We start from the raw sequence: 18,655 nt of genomic DNA, 5'->3' as shown, positions 1-18,655 counted from the left end.
TCTGCTTCAGCCTCCAAGGTTGGTGTTATACTTGTGTAGTCTCAGAAGCCCGCCTGTCTGTATGTCTGTTTACTACTCCTTCCAGAATTTCAGCCTTTTGGAGCTAAGGCCCCAAGGAGACATCTGATCCTGTCAGCCAGTCAAGTCATTATGAGCACATCTCTCTCTATTGGGGTGCACACTGCTAATTTTTCTTGTCTTCTTTTCACAAAGGATTATGATGCCTTCTTTGAAGCCCGAGAAAATAATGCAGTTTATGCCTTTTTAGGCTTGACAGCACCACCTGGTTCAAAGGTATGATTCCTCTGTTTCCTTCATTGCTGACCATCTTATTGCTGATGGGTTTTTTTAATCAACAAAATCATGCCTGAGTGGGGCAGTGGTGGCACACGCCTTTAATCCCAGCACTTAGGATGCAGAGGCAGGCGGATTTCTGATTTTGAGGCCAGCCTGATCTACAGAGTGAGTTCTAGGACAGCCACGGCTACACAGAGAAACTCTGTCCCCCAAAAAGTCATATCTGTTAATATTCAGAGTAAGTCTAGAGCAGTGTTTGTGGTAATATACTTAACCCCTAATGGGGTAGACAACTGTGCATAGTATACTTAGTGAAGTACACTTAGAGAAGTGAACTGCTCTATCAAGTTTCCTGAGCCAGGAGATATATCGGTATTCAATCTCAAAGGTATGATTGCCAGCTTTAAACCTCCAGATGTCATGCTCAATTCTACATGGCCATCAAACATCGTAGTTCATGATCATCTCCTTAGCAGCAGCTATTAGCTTCTGTGAGTGTAAATGATATAGTCAGCTATTCAAGGATAATAAGAACCTTCAAGTTACAAAACTGGTCATTAAATTGCTAGCTAACTTTGGTATTTTATTTCTTGCCAAGACAAATTAATTTTTCAAGTGACAGTATTCCCAAGGGAGCCCAAATAAAGAAGGAAAGTAAAAATGAAATTACTTGTCCAGTGAGATGCCTCAAAGCTAGGGACTTTCACTAGACCTTTGCCTTTTCCATTTGGTCTTTTTTGTATCAGATCATTTAATCAAAATAGGTTTTTCCAGTAGCACTCATCTGTGTTCCAATCTTGAGTAGATTTTATGATCAGCAATTTATTTAAGCTCTAATTCCTTCTTCATTCTTGAGAACCTATAATACCATCTATGTTTTCACCAGACAGGCTTTGTAAATATGTTTGTTTCACTCTCAAGTTTTGCTTCCTTGCCAAACATTCCTTTCCCATGGATAAATGTTATATTTTAGGATTTGTAAAAACTGAATGAAGCCAGAAGAACATTTTTTTTTCTTGTTGTTGTTTAAATAATTTGTAAGGCCCAAGTTAAGCCAGTGAGTTTAATGCAGATCAGAGAGTGCAAAAGAAAGGACAGTCTATTTCTTGTGGCTGATGACTTTGTCCCCTTCAATTAAAATTAAGATTCATTCATTCACCAAATGTCTATCAGTTGCCAAGCACTGAGATCAATGGTGGAGCAAGCATAACATATGATATAATTCTTATATTCTGTTCATAACCTAGTGAGTATATATGTGCAGAAGGTTATATAAGTATGTGTATAGGTAATTATAATTGAAGACATTCTATGGTTAATTTTATAAGACTATCATAAATAAAGGACATAGGGATTGAGGTCAATAATCTTTATTTCTTATTGAGGAGATTGAAGAAGCTTTTATTAGAAGGATATTATTTGATCTGTTCAAAATTTCAAGATATTGAAATGATACTAAGTCATTTTTGACAGGACAGCAAAGAAAAACACTGCATAGGTGCATATAGCTATACATGATGATCTCATATCAAGGGGACCGAATGTAGTGTGACTTTGGAATTGAGGATATTAAACAAAGGGCTGTTAGAAGGTTTAAGATTAGCTAGATACTTTGGGGCCAGGTTATGATTGCGGTATTAGGTACCTTCACCTTTTTTCTGTTAGGTACCCAAAAGTCACCATGGAAAACCTGGGAAAGCAATGGTGTGATTTTTGTTTGTTTGTTTCTTTGTTTGGTCGCTGTTGGACTGTGTAGCTTGAGCTAGTCTGCAACTCACTATGTAGATCAGTCTGGCCTCAAATTCATATTGACCCACCATCCTCTGCAAGGAATTAAAGGTGTGCACCACCATACTCTGCTCATGGGATGATTATTTCAGTAGTTTAAGATAAGGTTTAATTTAATTTCATCTACATATTTTCCATTCCTTCCCTTCTCCTTGCTGGCTTCCTGTGTGTCAGGATCTCATTCTTGTCTGCTCTGAACTGATTAGAGCAGCATGACTTCCCCTGTGATGGGGTCTGTCACCCTGCAAAGAAAATTTGTCTTAAGAAACTAAATTTGGTAGGTGTGTGCAGTGTGGGCATTAGAAGAAGGACGTGGTATAGTAAAACTTCTACTTTAGGATGCTTTTAAGTCCACAAAAACAATCAAGAGGGCCTTAAGTGAAATAGTTTTAAGAAAGTGAATGATGCCGGGCGTGGTGGCGCACGCCTTTAATCCCAGCACTCGGGAGGCAGACGCAGGCGGATTTCTGAGTTCGAGGCCAGCCTGATCTACAGAGTGAGTTCCAGGACAGCCAGGACTATACAGAGAAACCCTGTCTCGAAAAACTTAAAAAAAAAAAAAAAAAAAAAAAAAAAGAAAGTGAATGATGGAGTTAGAAGTCAAATGAGCCAAGTCACATTGTAAGTGTTGACAATTAACAAGGTGCTTGGGTAAAAGCATGGTTAAGATTATAATCCATAATCTCAAACCATTGGGGAAATGGTAAATATTTCAAAAAGAGTGTCAATTAAGTTGATTCATCATTGAACTTCATGGATAAACTATGAGTCATATATAATTTAAATATGTTTTATGTATATGTCTAATGTCTATAATGTTGGAAACAAATATCCAGCAATAAAACTTACCAAAATGTTGTTCCATTCCATAAGCTCATGTTGCCATTTGAAAAATTCCATCAGGGCTTCCTTTTATACAGTCTCACTTCTCATAGTTATGTCAACTGTGGTCTGGAAATATTAATTAAGAATTCTAGAACAACTGATTTATGTGTTTTTGTCACTCTGGTTAGTATGATGAAATTACTCCCCATCTCAGTTCATCCCATGCTGTCTTGCCAAACTTATCCAGTTCGTTTGTACCACCTGCTCAATTGGCAAGAGAGAGGGAGTGGGGACTACATTCACATGAATTTTATTATACTCTATTGTCATAATGCACTGTTATTAGTTATTTTTGTTAGTTACAAACAATCTTATTTTCTGAGTTAAACTGTTTATATAAGAAAAATCTAGTCTAATTAGCATGTTTATGGTTGTTGATAAGAGGGAACTATATAGCTTGTGGAAAAATATTAAAAAAATGAGTTATAGATTTGTATTTACTCGATAATTCTCTAATTATATTTAGAACCTGTGCATGGGGCAAAAAGGAAGCCTGGAAGGAATAGTAGCCAATAGGAATGGCCTTCTCTCATTCCTTAATTTTTCAAACCACTAATAGAGTATACCCTTTAAAATTATTGAAAACTGATGTAGTAGAAAGATTGCTACCTAAAAGAACTGCTCAGCAAATATTTCCATAAAGTACGTTCTTGTAGAGGACGAATCTGCTCTATTATCCCCTTGTGGACCCAGCATACTAAAAAGGGATGGTACTCATTTCTTGCTTCTCTCAATTCAGAAAGTCCTTCTTAGCACTGGCCGTTGTTTGTAGTGAAAGTGATGATTTTAAGATAGTAAACAATACAGTAGTTTATACTTTGATGGAAATATAAATCCAGTGGCATTTGTCTTCAGGGAGAAAATGATTTGGCGAGAAAAACCCCTTGCAGTAAACTTTTAATATGGTAGTTATGTTTTGAAAGATGTTTTCGGTCATCTAGTTTGAATCATTATGTGTGGAAAGTGGCCTTGGAAACTGCTTCAGCTGTGGTATGTGAAACAATCCTATTTAAATTGAAAATAATCTATTCAAGAGATTAATAACGAAGATTAATATTACCCAACTATGAACTTAGTTTCAGTCAAAAACAGGAGAGGAGGAAAATCAGAAAGAGTTCGTGCCTGTAATGGGGTCACTCATATGTGCTCTTTATGAGCTAAATGCCTGGAATGAAATTCTATAGAAAAAGTTAAGACTTAATTTACTTTGTCCAAGAATACATAATTGACTGACACAGCTAAGATCTGAATCCTGAATTAATTAATTCAAAACCTGTGTAGGCACAGGGTGAAGTTCATATGATACCATTTTTAAAAAATTAATTAAATCTCTTCTTGTTGTTATTTTTCTATGTATGTATATATGTATATTTGGGTATAATGTGCATGTACATGGGCATGCATGTGTATATGGAGGCCCAGGAACAACTATTGCTACTTCAATGAATATATTTTATGCATATTGTTATTTTAATATTTTTTGTTGTTCAGTGTATATACAATGTGTGTATGTGTATTGAGAGGGAGCATTAGTGCCACAATGTATGTGTGTAGGTAAAAGTTTCAAGATTTGAACTCAGGTCATCAGGCTAGCATCCTGGACAGCAGGCACCTTTGCCTTTTGAGTCATCTCACTGGTCCTACATTCTATTTTATTTCTAAAATTAAATAAGAACTTGCTCTGTAGATGAGGCTGGCCTTGAATTCAGACATATCCACCTGCCTCTGCCCTTCTCTCTCGGTATTGGGACTGAAGGTGTAGCTTTCCCTTTTGTTTTAGATGCCCCTGTTAGCAGTCTCTTTCATTAGGAAAAATGGAGTGTGACTCTGGGGAGAGTACTGGTCACTGGAAATAGATGTGTATTTATGTGAAGAAACACTTGATACGAGCTTCTGCACATTATTATATACATGCTTCCCCGGCTGCATATGCTAGTCGCTCTTTCATAGGTGTGTTATGGTTTGGTTTTCTGCCAAGTTTTTAAAAGCATTTTGTACTTATTTTGACAATTTATACATGTATGGAGTGGATTCTGATCATATTCACCCCATTACCTTGTCTCCTTCTCCCTGACCACTTCTTTCCATATAGTCCCTCCTTAGTTCCGAACCTTTGTGTATGACCTATTGAATTTTAAAAGGGTTGCTGATATGACAGGGAGCTGTTTATCAGAGCCATATACCACTGACGGAAAATTACTTTCTATCTCCTAGCAACCATTAACTGCAACCATTAACTGTTAACTGCAACCTTTACCTGTTAATTGCCAATAGCTTCTTAAGAATGGCCGGTGTCTCAGAAGCCCTTTCATTATTCTATGAGACTCAGGGCCCCATCTTCTATAGGTAACCTCAATGTGAGTTCATGAAATGAGTGTAAAGGTTATGCTGTGCCCAAAGACAGCATTCTATAACATACCCATCCCCTGGCTCTTTTTTTTTCACTCCCTTTTCCCAAAGTGCTCTTCCAGACTTGGGGAGGGTGGTACAGATGTCCCATTCACGACTGAGCATTCCACAGTTACTTTTCCTAGTACTTTGATTAGTTATCAACTGCTGTTCACAGCGAAAAGAAATGTCTCTGACCAAGTTTTTAAGCAGTACTATATGGTCATATGTTGAATCATTTAGAAGGCAATGTGATGCAACATTATCATTTAGCAAAACAATAGTAGATTCCTCCAAGTACCTGTGACCTCCCTGCACAGGGGCTTTTTACCAGGCTTATAGAACCAGATATGAATTTCCTCTTGTGGAGCAGGCTTCAAGTCCAATCAGAAAATAGTTGCTAACTCCTATAAAAGTCACACAATCACTTTCCCAGGGGCCCATCTTTCCTGAGAGTTGGTTGTGTGGTACACAGGCTCCACGGCTAAGTAAGAATGTGATTCTGATCCTCTCCCAGCAGCCTACATAAAACACTTTCTGGCATGATAAAAGAAAGCTTCTGCTAATTATTTTAAAGCCTTTTTTTTGTTAAATCATGGAAGTAATTGCTATATAATTACTTGTTAAATAATCTTAGTCACTTGAGATAGTTTATTTTAAGCAAAATGCACAAGAGTATCTACCTTATGATATTTAAATGTAAGTTTTGTTTGTTTGTTTGTTTTATTCCAGGAAGCCGAAGCCCAGGCAAATCAGCAAGCATGAATGTTCTGAGTTCTTCCTTCAGCATCTTGAAAAATAATGAAATCTCCATTGCTTTTATAGAAATCCTTGCTTCAAAAGAAATAGGCTTACATGTTGAAATAATAGATTAGAGATTAGTTGATGTTCTCGCATGCAAACAAGCATAATGAAAATGTGAACATGGTGGTAAGAAATGAGAGATGAAGTTAAAACTTTAAGTAGATATCTTAGAGTAGCATTGTTATTTGCCAAGGCATTTCTGTTCTGTAAGGATTTTACAAAAAAACAATATACTCCTTATTTTATATTTCTGTGTAGCTTAAGGTTCTCATCATTTCAACTTTAAGGAACTGAAAGAAGAGAGGAGAGAGGAGAGAGAGAGAGAGAGAGAGAGAGAGAGAGAGAGAGAGAGAGAGAGAGAGAGAGAACAGAAGAGAGACTCTTATTCCAAAAATGCCTCATTATCTTTAGTGAACATGAATATTTTCATGTGATGTTACTGTTGTTGAAATGTATTTACAGGCTATGTTCATGATATGTTAGTCATTGTAATTTCCTATGGTGATTGTGACATTCTCCTTCTTTTATCAAAGAAACATGTATGCCCCGAACCACAAGTTTTCCAGGCTTCTAAATGTAACCTTTCATTGCACAACCAGTGATCAAAATAGTTGGCTTCCCATCAGACAAGCATTGAGTGCATTTAACTGATAAATTCCTTGTTTATACATGCAGTTATAGTCATGTTTCTAAGTTGCTTGCCTCAGTACAATGTGGATATATAAGTCATGGAGAAAAGATTGCAGTTCGATTTAAATTGGCCCTTCCTTGCAAAGAACACAGACTTTTAATTAACTGTTATATAGTATCTTGCCCTTCATTGTTTAAGATATATTTTCTTTTGGTGTTTGCTGAACGAAGTAGGAGTGGCTCTTGTCTCCTGCTTTAACACTGTTGGTGATCATGAATGATACTGTTCTTAATAGGTAAGCTTTTAGTTTCAGTTTAGGTAGACTGTGTCAACACATCCGTCCAAGTAGAAAGAATCACTAAGCACACATTGATTGTTTGAGAAAGTACAAGTATCAAAGGAAAGCAACAACCTTTGAAGTAGTTTGAAGATAAGCATTCAACCAGAAGATGTTGATATTGTACCTTTTCCCCATACTTGATTTTTATAAAGAAACACACATCTTTTACTTCAAATTACTATTATCATCATATCTGCTCTTTCCTAGACTGTACTTGGCAAAAATTCAATATGTAATGGAGCCATAGCTTAGTTTACTGAAACTCCAACATGAATTGATGCTTTAACATAAATGGTTTTAAAATTTGCGCTACTCAACTCTAAATGTTATACAGTAATTTTGATGAGTAATTTTTGTTTATAGGTGTTTAAAAAGGAGAAAAACCAAAATGAACCAAACCAACCCAAACAACAATAAAAAAATGTAAAGGCAACTTTTAGTGACCTCAACTTTGAAGTATGAATTGGAGTCAAAAGTATTCCATTTCTTCTTCTTCTTTTTTTTTTTTAAATAAAAATAGTTTTGGGGATCTCTATGGAAGATAATACTTTAAATTAATTTTGGAGTGCAAAATATGTTTAGCCAATGTTTTCCCTCATCATTGCTAAATGCTACAGGTAATACCTGCAGTATATGTGGACAATTTAACTTTCTATGTTTTGCATTGGAGGATGTTTATGTCTGTGGGATAATACCCTGAAGTCTATAGATTTAAAGTACAAGTTTGAATTGAGTCTTCTCCAATTGAAGCCTGAGAAACATTCCTGATACATGAAAGAAAGGAAATAAAAGTCTAAGAATTAAGATGAGTTTTGAAGAAACCTCCACAGTATATGCTTGGAAGTGAATTTCTTGCTGCTTTGCATAATATGTTTGGCATATTTGTGTTTCTAAATGAGACCTGGTAATTTGTGAATTTCACATTTTAGAGCTGATTTGCCCTTTAGAAATTTTGTTCTTTAGAAAGAGTTCCACTTTCAAAAACACTGTAAATTGTTAATTGTACTGCTAAATGTGGACACTTCATTGGGACCCTAAGTATAAGTGAATAGGGAATTTTGAAACAAAGATTATTTTTATTGGTAAAGACTGAGTACAGGGAGTTTTGGTGAAATCAGACTTCACTCCTTAAGTAAAAACAACAACAAAATGTAAAACTCACATGGACTTTTGTTAAGCAGTTGTTGGTGTTTAAAATTACAAAGTACAACATTAATCCTTTTCTATGGAACACTGATTCTTTTCATCTGATGAATTTCAATAAAACTGATTAAATGATTCATGTTTGATTACTTTTAATTTTCTGGTCTTCTGTCTCCCTTCCTCAATTCTTGTTTCTGAATATTACCAGTCATCCCTTTGTAACTAATTTTAATTTTAAATTAATTGTAATTTTAAAATTTCTTTAGAAAGAGTAACCATTCTTGGGGCTGGGGAGATGACAGTGTTGAAGAGTACTTAAGGCTCTTCCAGAGAAACCAGGTTCTGCTTCCAGCACACACATGGTGGCTCACAACTGTTAATGTAATTATTATTTTACTATGATGTTTTTTAAATATGTTCATTGAGGTATTTTATATACCTTAAAATTTACCTTTTTAAAATGCAAGACCCCATGGATTTTATGCAATCATCAGCACAGTGTGAAACACTTCAGCATGGAGCAAACTTCCTTCCTTGTTAGTTCTTACTCCATCAGCCATATGCAACCAGTAATTTACTTTTAATCTTTATGGAATTAACAGTTCTGTAAGTGTCACATAAATGGAATCATGAAGTATTCGACTTTTGGTTAGAGATTTCTTCAGTTACCATGCTTTTGAATTTCATCTCTGCCACAGCTTGTAAGCCATTGATGAATAGAGCATCTATTCTTTTATATTGTGAAATAATATTTTATTATGTGCGATGAATCACATTTTGCTTTATTCATCATTTGCTATATATTTTATACAAATCTACTTTTGTTTATCATGCATAATGCTACTATGAATGCTGATGTATTTTTTTGTTTGAACACCTGTTTTGAATTATTTTGCATATCTGTAGGTATGGTTCATGTGGCAATTCTGTTTAAAAATTTGAGTAACTACCACATGTTTTCAAATTGGCTTCACTATTTTACACCACCACTTGCAGGGCACTAATGTGATAAATTCTCTACTTCTGGGGAAATGTTTGTTATTCTTATATATTTTATAGCCATTGTAGGAGCTATTTTATGGCATCTCAGTAGAGTTGTAGTCTACATTCCTTTGGTAGAACATTTTCTTATGCAGTTATGGCTGTTTGTGTAGCTTTTTTGGAAAAATATTTTCCAGTTCTCTGTTTAGTATTGATATCTTTATTACTAGATTATTATAATTTCTTCTATAATAGGATTACTTGTCTATTACTGTAGGTATGATTTGAAATGTTATTTTCCATTCCATGGTTTTTATTTTCGAACATAGGTGTCTGATGTTCAAGTTTTTAAGCTTGACAAAGTCAATTTTCATATATTGATCATTTATTTCTTTTTACTTTTGTTATCATAACTAAGAGGGACAATCCAAGGTCATGGTAATATCATTCCTACACTTTCATTGAATATTTTAACAGCCATGCCTTACTTATGATTGTGAACATATTTTGAATTATTTTTGTGAGTGATGGAGAGTAGGGATCTAAGGTCATTTTATTTTGAATGAGGATTTTGTCCAAGAACCATTTGCTAAAAGGATCTTTTTGTCCCTATAAAAATTTCTGTTTATTCCTTCCCACAGTTTTACTTCTACATTTTTACTTTCATGATGCATATCCCCTAAATAATTTATGTCTATGTAAAATCCATCATTTAGAGATGAAAGAAAACAAACATGTGAATATTTGCCTTTCTGAGAATATATATATATATATGCATTCACCCATTGATGGACACATTACTGGTTCAATAACAGCTCTTGTGAGTAGTGCTGCAGTAAACAACAAAAAGCAATATCCCTGTGGTCTGTTAACTCAGGATTCTTCTTTGTATACTAAGGAATGGTATAACTAAGTCATATAGCACTTTTTTTAAGGGTCTTTAAGGTTACTTTTATGTTTTTTATAAAACTAGAAACATTTTTATTAAGGATTTCAGATTACATTTTTCAGACTTCTAGAGTGGAATAGAAGCATTTGGGGACTGACAGATTGTCATAATGACCACTGAACCCCAAAGCTCCACCCAGCACATCCCCATTATACAAAATGAGCCAACCAGCTACCCCTTTGCTTTGGCAGCAGCTACTTCCTATGGAAGGATGGGTGTAAGTTCATCAAAAATGAGATACCATCTTTAGGCTATAACTTTAACATTCAAGAAAATAAGCTGTGTTTAGATGACCTATGATTACAGAAAATAGCATAAACCATCTGAAAAAATGCAACCAAGTCATTTTCAAAATAAAGGAAATAATATATTTTGTTAAGGATTTCCAGTAGTTAAAAATCTCAGGAAGGTCAGCTACAGAATGTGTTCACATTCTCAGAGCTTAATACTAAAATTTCATAATTCACTTCCAAAAAAAAAAATCCTTGACGTAAATTTCATTAACAGCAGAAACTATAATCTTTCTTCCAAGTACAATACAATTAATATACCCTGTCAAAAATGTTCCTTCCCCAAAATGAACAGTAATTAGCCTGAGTTATTTTAAATGTGGCTCTCAGTGATTGAAAACTTAATACCACCCTTCCTGTAATAGCCTCATTACCACTTTTGAGTTCATTACAGTGTGGTCACTTGAAATATCTGAAGCAGGGGGAGCTAACTCAAAAATACCAAAACCCTTTAATCTCTTGAAATTATACATTAATTTCATTCATTCCTACTAGAACAGGAGCTATATGCTCCTGAATATTAGACTCATGGTCTAGAGATCCAGTATTTTTGAGCCATTTTGAAGACTGAGAAACTATGTGAGATTTACCCCAATATGTCTTAACAGAGTTGTGAGGTGGTTGTCTCACCAGTACCACCCAGTCTTAGTTCTATACAGTAAACAGCGTGGCTCATGGCACTCCTCATCCCTTCAGCAAGGAGGACTAGAATAACTCACTGATAAGTGGATATTAGCCCAGAAACTTAGAATACCCGAGATATAAGACACAATTTGCAAAACACATGAAACTGAAGAAGAATGAAGACCAAAGTGTGGACACATTGCCCCTTCTTAGAACTGGGAACAAAACACCCATGGAAGGAGTTACAGAGACAAAGTTTGGAGCTGAGACAAAAGGATGGACCATCTAGAGACTGCCATATCCAGGGATCCATCCCATAATCAGCCTCCAAACGCTGGCACCATTGCATACACTAGCAAGATTTTGCTGAAAGGACCCAGTCTCCTGTGAGACTATGCTGGGGCCTAGCAAACACAGAAGTGGATGCTCACAGTCAGCTATTGGATGGATCACAGGGCCCCCAATGGAGGAGCTAGAGAAAGTACCCAAGGAGCTAAAGGGAACTGCAACCCTATAGGTGGAACAACATTATGAACTAACCAGTACCCCGGTCTTTTGTCTCTAGCTGCATATGTATCAAAAGATGGCCTAATCAGCCATCACTGGAAAGAGAGGCCCATTGGACATGCAAACTTTATATGCCCCAGTACAGGGAAACGCCAGGGCCAAAAAGTGGGAGTGAGTGGGTAGAGGAGTGGGGGGGGAGGGTATGGGGGACTTGTGGGATAGCATTGGAAATGTAATTGAGGAAAATACCTAATAAAAAATATTTAAAAAGTCAAGAAAGCATTCAGTTCTAACAAATGGAATTTAACTTTAATGTTCAAAAGCTATCTATAGCACATCACTTTTATTAAAGCACATTCATATTCTCTCCTCCTAAGTTGTTCAGTATAGAAAACTAGGCATACCTGAATTCAAACTAACCCTCTGCAATAGCCTCAATCAGTACAAACTGAGGCAGCATCTAGGGAGAGCTAAAACTATGTGCCATTTATTTTACTCTCTTAAAAAAAAAAGTTAGCTGAATAACAGAAAAACACCAAATAGGTTTAAATTGTGTATATTCATCTTTTCCAGGAAAGGAAAAAGTAGGCCATATCACAAAGAAAGTAATTAATGGAAGCTAAATTTCAAAGTACATTAAATACTATCAATTAGCTTCCGAAGAGAACCTAGGGCTTGTTCACCTTACTATGATAATAAACTTGAGTTGACTTTTGTTATATCATCTAAAACATTAAAATACCTTAATCATCTCATATATTGTTTGATCTTAATGGAAATTCTTAATCACAGTTTTCCTTCCACAATTGATGACCTGTCTTGATGTTAGTCACCACATCCATCTAACAACATAATGGAAAGCACAACTGATGCAGGCAGACTTCAACCTTTTCTACTTTGGCTCTTTAGGAAAGAAACAACTACTTTTCTTTGTTCAACAATCAAGTATGTTCAACAGTTGATTTTTCATAATTGTATTCCAATAGTTACATGATGAAAATAATCCAGAATAACCAACCTGCAGCAATAAGTGAACATTCATTAAAGAGGATTTATGCATTCAACATATCTAACAGAGCTATACTTGGGATGCTATGTATAACAAATTGGTCTTTGAGTAGAAATATGTAGCAGTGGAGGATAAGAAACTGGGGGTAGCCACCAGAAAGTCCCAGACACCAGGAAAGCAAGAGACTTCCAGGACCCAACAGGGATGACTTTAGCCAAAATATGCAACAAAGGGGAGAGCAATATAGAGACCACCTCCAGAGAGTCACCCGCCCATCTCAAAATGTTTAACCCCAGAAATGTCCAAAGGAAAGACAGGGATAAAAAAATAGGAACAGAGACTGAAGGAAAGGCCATCCATCATTTTTTCTCATATTAAGTCTTCGCCTTTTCTTTCAGCTCCTCTGAAATTTCATCTTCCTCATCTGATTTCCATTCACATTCTTCTCCTGTAGGTTAGAGTTAGGATTAGGGTTAGGGCTAGGGTTAGGGTTATATTTTTGTTATTATTTGCTATTATTTTTTTTTGTGTGAAAGAACATGAAGTCATGCTGCCCTACATGTGTAGAGGTCACAGGACAATCTGAAGGAATTTCCTCTCCCCACCAGGTGGATCCTGGGAATTTGACTTAGGTTATCAGATTTGGCCACATTTGTCTTTCTGTGTCTTACACCTCTTTTGCCCGAGTTAGAGTCTTTCCCAGTTTTGGTTGCTTTCCTTTTGCTATGATAAAGTCATATGACTAAAACAATTTAAATCGTTTATTTGGGCTTACATTTCCAGAGGGCTATAGTTTATATGACGACTACGTCATGGTAGGTAGTAGGTGGGAGTGGAAAACAAAGAGTTCACGTCTTCAATTATAAACAAATCAGAGAGCAACCTGCAATAGAGATAATAATGCTATGAACTCTTTTTTTTATTTTAGATATTTTCTTCATTTACATTTCAAATGCTATCCTGAAAGTCCCCGATACCCTCCCCCCGCCCTGCTCCCCAACCCACCCACTCCCACTTCCTGGTCCTGGCATTCCCCTGTATTGGGGCATATGATCTCCTCAAGAGCAAGGTCCTCTCCTCCCATTGATGGCCGACTAGACCATCTTCTGCTACATATACAACTAGAGACACAGCTCTGGGGTTTACTGGTTATTTCATATTGTTGTTCCTCCTATAGGGTTGCAGACCCCTTTAGCTCCTTGGGTACTTTCTCTAGCTCCTTCATTAGGGGCCCTATGTTCCATCCAATAGATGACTGTGAGCATCCATTTCCTTATTTGCCAGGCACAGGCATAGCCTCACAAGAGATAGAAATATCAGGGTCCTATCAGCAAAGTCTTTCTGGCATATGCAATAGTGTCTGGGTTTGGTGGTTGTATATAGGATGGATCCCCAGGTGGGGCGGTCTCTGGATGGTCATTCCTTCCATCTCAGCTCCTAACTTTGTCTCTGTAACTCCTTCCATGGGTATTTTGTTCCCTATTCTAAGACGGAATGAAGTATCCACACTTTGGTCTTCCTTCTTCTTGAGTTTCATGTGTTTTGCAAATTGTATCTTGGGTATTCTAAGTTCCTGGGTTAATATCTGCTTATCAGTGAGTGCATATGATTAGCTGGCGAGATGGCTCATTGGGTAAGAGCACTGACTGCTCTTCTGAAGGTCCTGAGTTCAATTCCCAGCAAACACATGGTGGCTCACAACCATCTGTAATGAGATTTGAAGCCCTCTTCTGGTGTGTCTGAAGTCAGCTATATCTAATAATAAGGCTATGAACTCTTAAAGCTCACTGCTAGTGATGCACTTCCTCTAAGAAGGAGGCATCACCCCAGCAAGCGGCACCAGCAACTAGGGATAAAGTAATAAAATACTCAAGAACATGGGAAATATTTTTTAACACAAACCTCTACATTCTACTCCCTGGCTCCTATAGGCTCATGGCTGTATCATAATGCAAAATTCATTTAGTCCAACTTCAAATATCGCCATACTCTTTTACAGTCTTAACACTGTTTAAATATTTGATGTCTCTTCTAAGGCTTAAAGCAATCTCTAAACTATAACTTCCTGTAAAATTTAAAGGCAAATGACATAATTCCAATATATTCCTTTGCTCTGTTTAAGATACTTTCATAGGTTTTGCTTGTATAAACTAATTTCTCTATATTGTCTTCAAGTCCTAATATTCTATTCTCTACTTTATCTAGTCTGGTTTTCCTCTAAGTTTTCTTAAGTGGGTTATTGGGTTTTTTAATCCAAAATTTATTTAAACTTCAGAGCTTTTTTTTTCTTTTTTTTCAAGTATTTCTATTTTATTCTTGAATTCAGTCTTTAAATACTGAATTGGATCATTTCATTATCCATGTATTTTCTTGTCTTTAAGTCAGTTGATTCTGATATCCTTAAGTCTATTGAGCTGTTTTTGTCTTCTTTAATTTCTTTGAATTCTTCAATGAAATTTATGATAGTTCTTTTAAATTCGGTGCCCTTAGGATTATCTAGGAAATTTTCATTGTAGAACATTCTTAGGGTCATTTAGGTAATTCTTACTGGAGAATACAGAGCTGGTGGGTTCAGGGAAGGGGGTGTACTATCTTGGACTTTTGTATTTGTGTTTTTATGATGTGACCTGGGTATGTGGACTTGATTCATTAGTTGTTCAGCTATCGTGAGTTTCAGGCCTATATGCAAATTTGGTTTTAATTTTGTAGTTGATCAAACTTTGTTGGTCATATATGAAGAGTTGTTAGGTCCATCCTAACACAGTGTTAATTTTTGATCAGAAGGCTGGCGGTTATTCCACTTCAGTGGTAACTAAGAAAGTATGTGAATGGGACCAGTGACTGGATGTGCTTGAGATGCTACACAAGCTGATCTCTTAGATCTGTGCCTAAGAATGTGAGGATGGCATAGTTGAACTGGGATCTCCAGGACTCACCAGGCTAGGCCAGCACAAAGACAGCAACTGAAACTAAGCCTGGGGATGGAACAGGTGAGTAAGGTTCTGAAAATTCCCATGGCTGGATGGGTGAGTGACTAAGGCTAAATCTTTGGCTTAAGGGAGGCATGGATGGTTGGTTGGGAGTCTGTGAGAATCACCAGCCTCTATTCGAACACTGGCTACACAACTGGGGTTGGGCCTGGAGTTTGAGGATGGTTCGATCAGGTCAATTTTTATGAATACTGCATAGGGGTATGATTATGTTTCTGTACTTGACTCATGTCATAGTTTGCTTCTTTATTTTTGTTGTAAAATACTGAACAAATGAACCTTAGGGAATAAATATTTTATTTTAACTTACACGTATAACAGTGATAAAGGAAAGCACAGGCAGGAATCTGGAGGCAGGAACTTAAACAGTGGCCATAGAGGAGTACTGGTTTTTTTCAGCTACCCTTTATATACAACCAACCACCCACTTCCCCACCCAGGGATGGCAATGCACAGTAATCTGGATCAAGAAAATGACCCACAGACTTGCTACAGGCCAGTCTAATGGAGGCAGTTCCTCACCTGAATATCCCTCTTCTAGATTTCTGTCTTGTTAATAAAAGCTAACCAGCACAATAGTGTCTTTGCTGAAATTTTTGAGATATTTAGTACATACAACAGGATCTATCTGCATGAAAATTGACCTATGTGGGAGGAGAGAGGAAAAGACTATGGTTGGAGTTTGGAATTTCGGAATCAGAGTGCAGAGCTGTTGGGAAGCCAGTCTTTTAGGCTCCAGTATTGGTTTTCCTCCTTGAGTACTTACATCTGCACATCCTACCAATGATGGGGGCAGGGGTTGTGACATCTGCAATGGCCTTAAACTGATGTACCCTCACACCTCACATATGGGGCAGAACACTGCCTGACTGTGTGTACGCCTGAGCACTTGATCAACACTTCTCAGTAGGTCCTCAGTCATCCAAGGACAGAAAAGCTGGCTGCAGAAGTCCATCAACTGGCCACTTGCCAGAGAGGCCAAAGGAGCAGGATGCCCTGTAAGTATGTTTAGGAAGGTGTGGCACAGACTCTAAGAGTTGTCTTGATCAAAGACAATCTATTAGCAAATATAACAGCCCAGAGAAGCCCTGCAATGAGCATGTTTTACACCTCTGGGTAGAAATTGTAACAGGAATAGTAGAAAGAGAAATGTGCTATCTTCAAGTTTAAGTGTGACTTCATCCTGACCAGCAAAAGAGGAGTGGTGATTCATGCACACAACCATGCCTAAATGGTGGTGACTGTAGGCACTGCTCACAGCAGTCAAAAAAAAAAAAAAAAAAAAAAGAAAGAAAGAAAGAAAGAAAAAGAAAAAAAGAAAATTGACCTAGTTTTCAATTTAGATGCCTGTCATTTCTTTCACTAAATAAATTATTCTTGCCAGATATCTAGCTCTATATTAAAAAACAGTGATAAGCCGGGCGTGGTGGAGCACGCCTTTGATCCCAGCACTTGGGAGGCAGAGGCAGGTGGATTTCTGAGTTCGAGGCCAGCCTGGTCTACAAAGTGAGTTCCAGGACAGCCAGGGCTATACAGAGAAACCCTGTCTCGACAAAACAAAACAAAACAAAACAAAACAAAACAAAACAAAACAAAACAAAACAAAACCAAGCAAACAAAAACAGTGATAAGAGCAGGCGTCTATCTTTACCTTGTTCCAGAGGAGATATCACCCTTTCCTATCCAATTGCATGTGGGCTTGTTATAAATTGTCTTCATTATGTTCCTTTTATACTTAATTTTGGAAGTTTTATCTTGGTAGGATACTGATTTTTACAGGCACCTGTTTGTATGTATTGGGATCATTTTAAGATTAAAAATTTATAATGTGTGTGTGAGAGAGAGAGAGAGAGAGAGAGAGAGACAGAGACAGAGACAGAGAGACACAGAGAAAGAAAGGAGAGAATGCACATATGCTGCAGCACATGCTACTGTGGAAAGCAATTCTCCCCACCCTTTTTATTTTCTTTTTTTGACTTGAAGGATCTTTTAATAATAAGCTTCCCTTCACAGTGGATTTTATTTTTATTTTCTTATTTTTATTAGATATATTCTTTGTTTACATATATATTTTAATAGATTTTTCATTTACATTTCAAATGCTATCCCGAAAGTCCCTGATACCCTTCCCCTGCCCTGTTCCCCAATCCACCCACTCCCAGTTCCTGGCACTGGCATTCCCCTGTACTGGGGTATATAAAGTTTGCAAGACCAAGGGGCCTCTCTTCCCAATGATGGCTGACTAGACCATCTTCTGATACATATGCAGCTAGAGACACAAACTCTGGGGGTACTGATTAGTTCATATTGTTGTTCCACCTATAGGTTGGTAGACCCATTAAGCTCCTTGGGTACTTTCTCTAGCTCCTTCATTAAGGGCCATTTGTTCCATCCATTAGATGACTCTGAGCATCCAATTCTGTATTTGCCAGGCACTAGCATAGCCTCACAAGAGACAGCTATATCAGGGTCCTGTCAGCAAAATCCTATTGGCATTCACAATAGTATCTGGGTTTGCTGGTTGTTTATAGGATGGATCCCCCAGTGGGGCAGTCTCTGGATTCTTCTTCTTTCTTTCTCAGCTCTGAACTTTGTCTCTGTAACTCCTTCCATGGGTATTTTGTTCCCCATTCTAAGAAGGAACGAAGTATCCAGACTTTTGTCTTCCTTCTTCTTGAGGTTCATGTGTTTTGCAAATTGTATCTTGGGTACTCTAAGTTTCTGGGTTAATATCCACTTATCAGTGAGTACATATCATGTGTGTTCTTTTGTGATTGGGTTACCTCAGTCAGGATGATATCCTCCATATCCATCCATTTGCCTAAGAATTTCATAAATTCATTGTTTTTAATTGCTGAGTAGTATTCCATTTTGTAAATATACAACATTTTCTGTATCCATTCCTCTGTTGAGGGACATCTGGGTTCTTTCCAGCTTCTGGCTATTATAAATAAGGCTGCTATGAACATAGTGGAGCATGTGTCCTTCTTACCAGTTGGAACATCTTCTGGATATATGCCCAGGAGAGG

The 18,655-nt window shown here is 37.0% G+C and overlaps 1 protein-coding gene across 1 annotated transcript in view; it reads left to right on the top strand.

Moving 5' to 3' along the window:
* The window catches only part of Sh3bgrl (SH3 domain binding glutamate rich protein like), a 69,003-nt gene extending 61,365 nt beyond the window's left edge, over positions 1-7,638 (top strand). Inside the window, exons 3-4 of the mRNA XM_021153744.3 lie at positions 214-294; positions 6,091-7,638. Of these exons, the coding sequence (XP_021009403.1) occupies positions 214-294; positions 6,091-6,123 (114 nt within the window). The 3' untranslated portion in view covers positions 6,124-7,638. The remainder of the gene's footprint in view (positions 1-213; positions 295-6,090) is intronic.
* Positions 7,639-18,655: the final 11,017 nt, after the last annotated feature.

Source organism: Mus caroli, unplaced genomic scaffold (assembly GCF_978045245.1).
Source record: "Mus caroli unplaced genomic scaffold, Mus_caroli_1 scaffold_5, whole genome shotgun sequence".
NCBI classification, from domain to species: domain Eukaryota; kingdom Metazoa; phylum Chordata; class Mammalia; order Rodentia; family Muridae; genus Mus; species Mus caroli.
The sequence above is the reverse complement of the archived record's forward strand: the minus strand, read 5'-3'. Positions and strand labels throughout refer to the sequence as shown.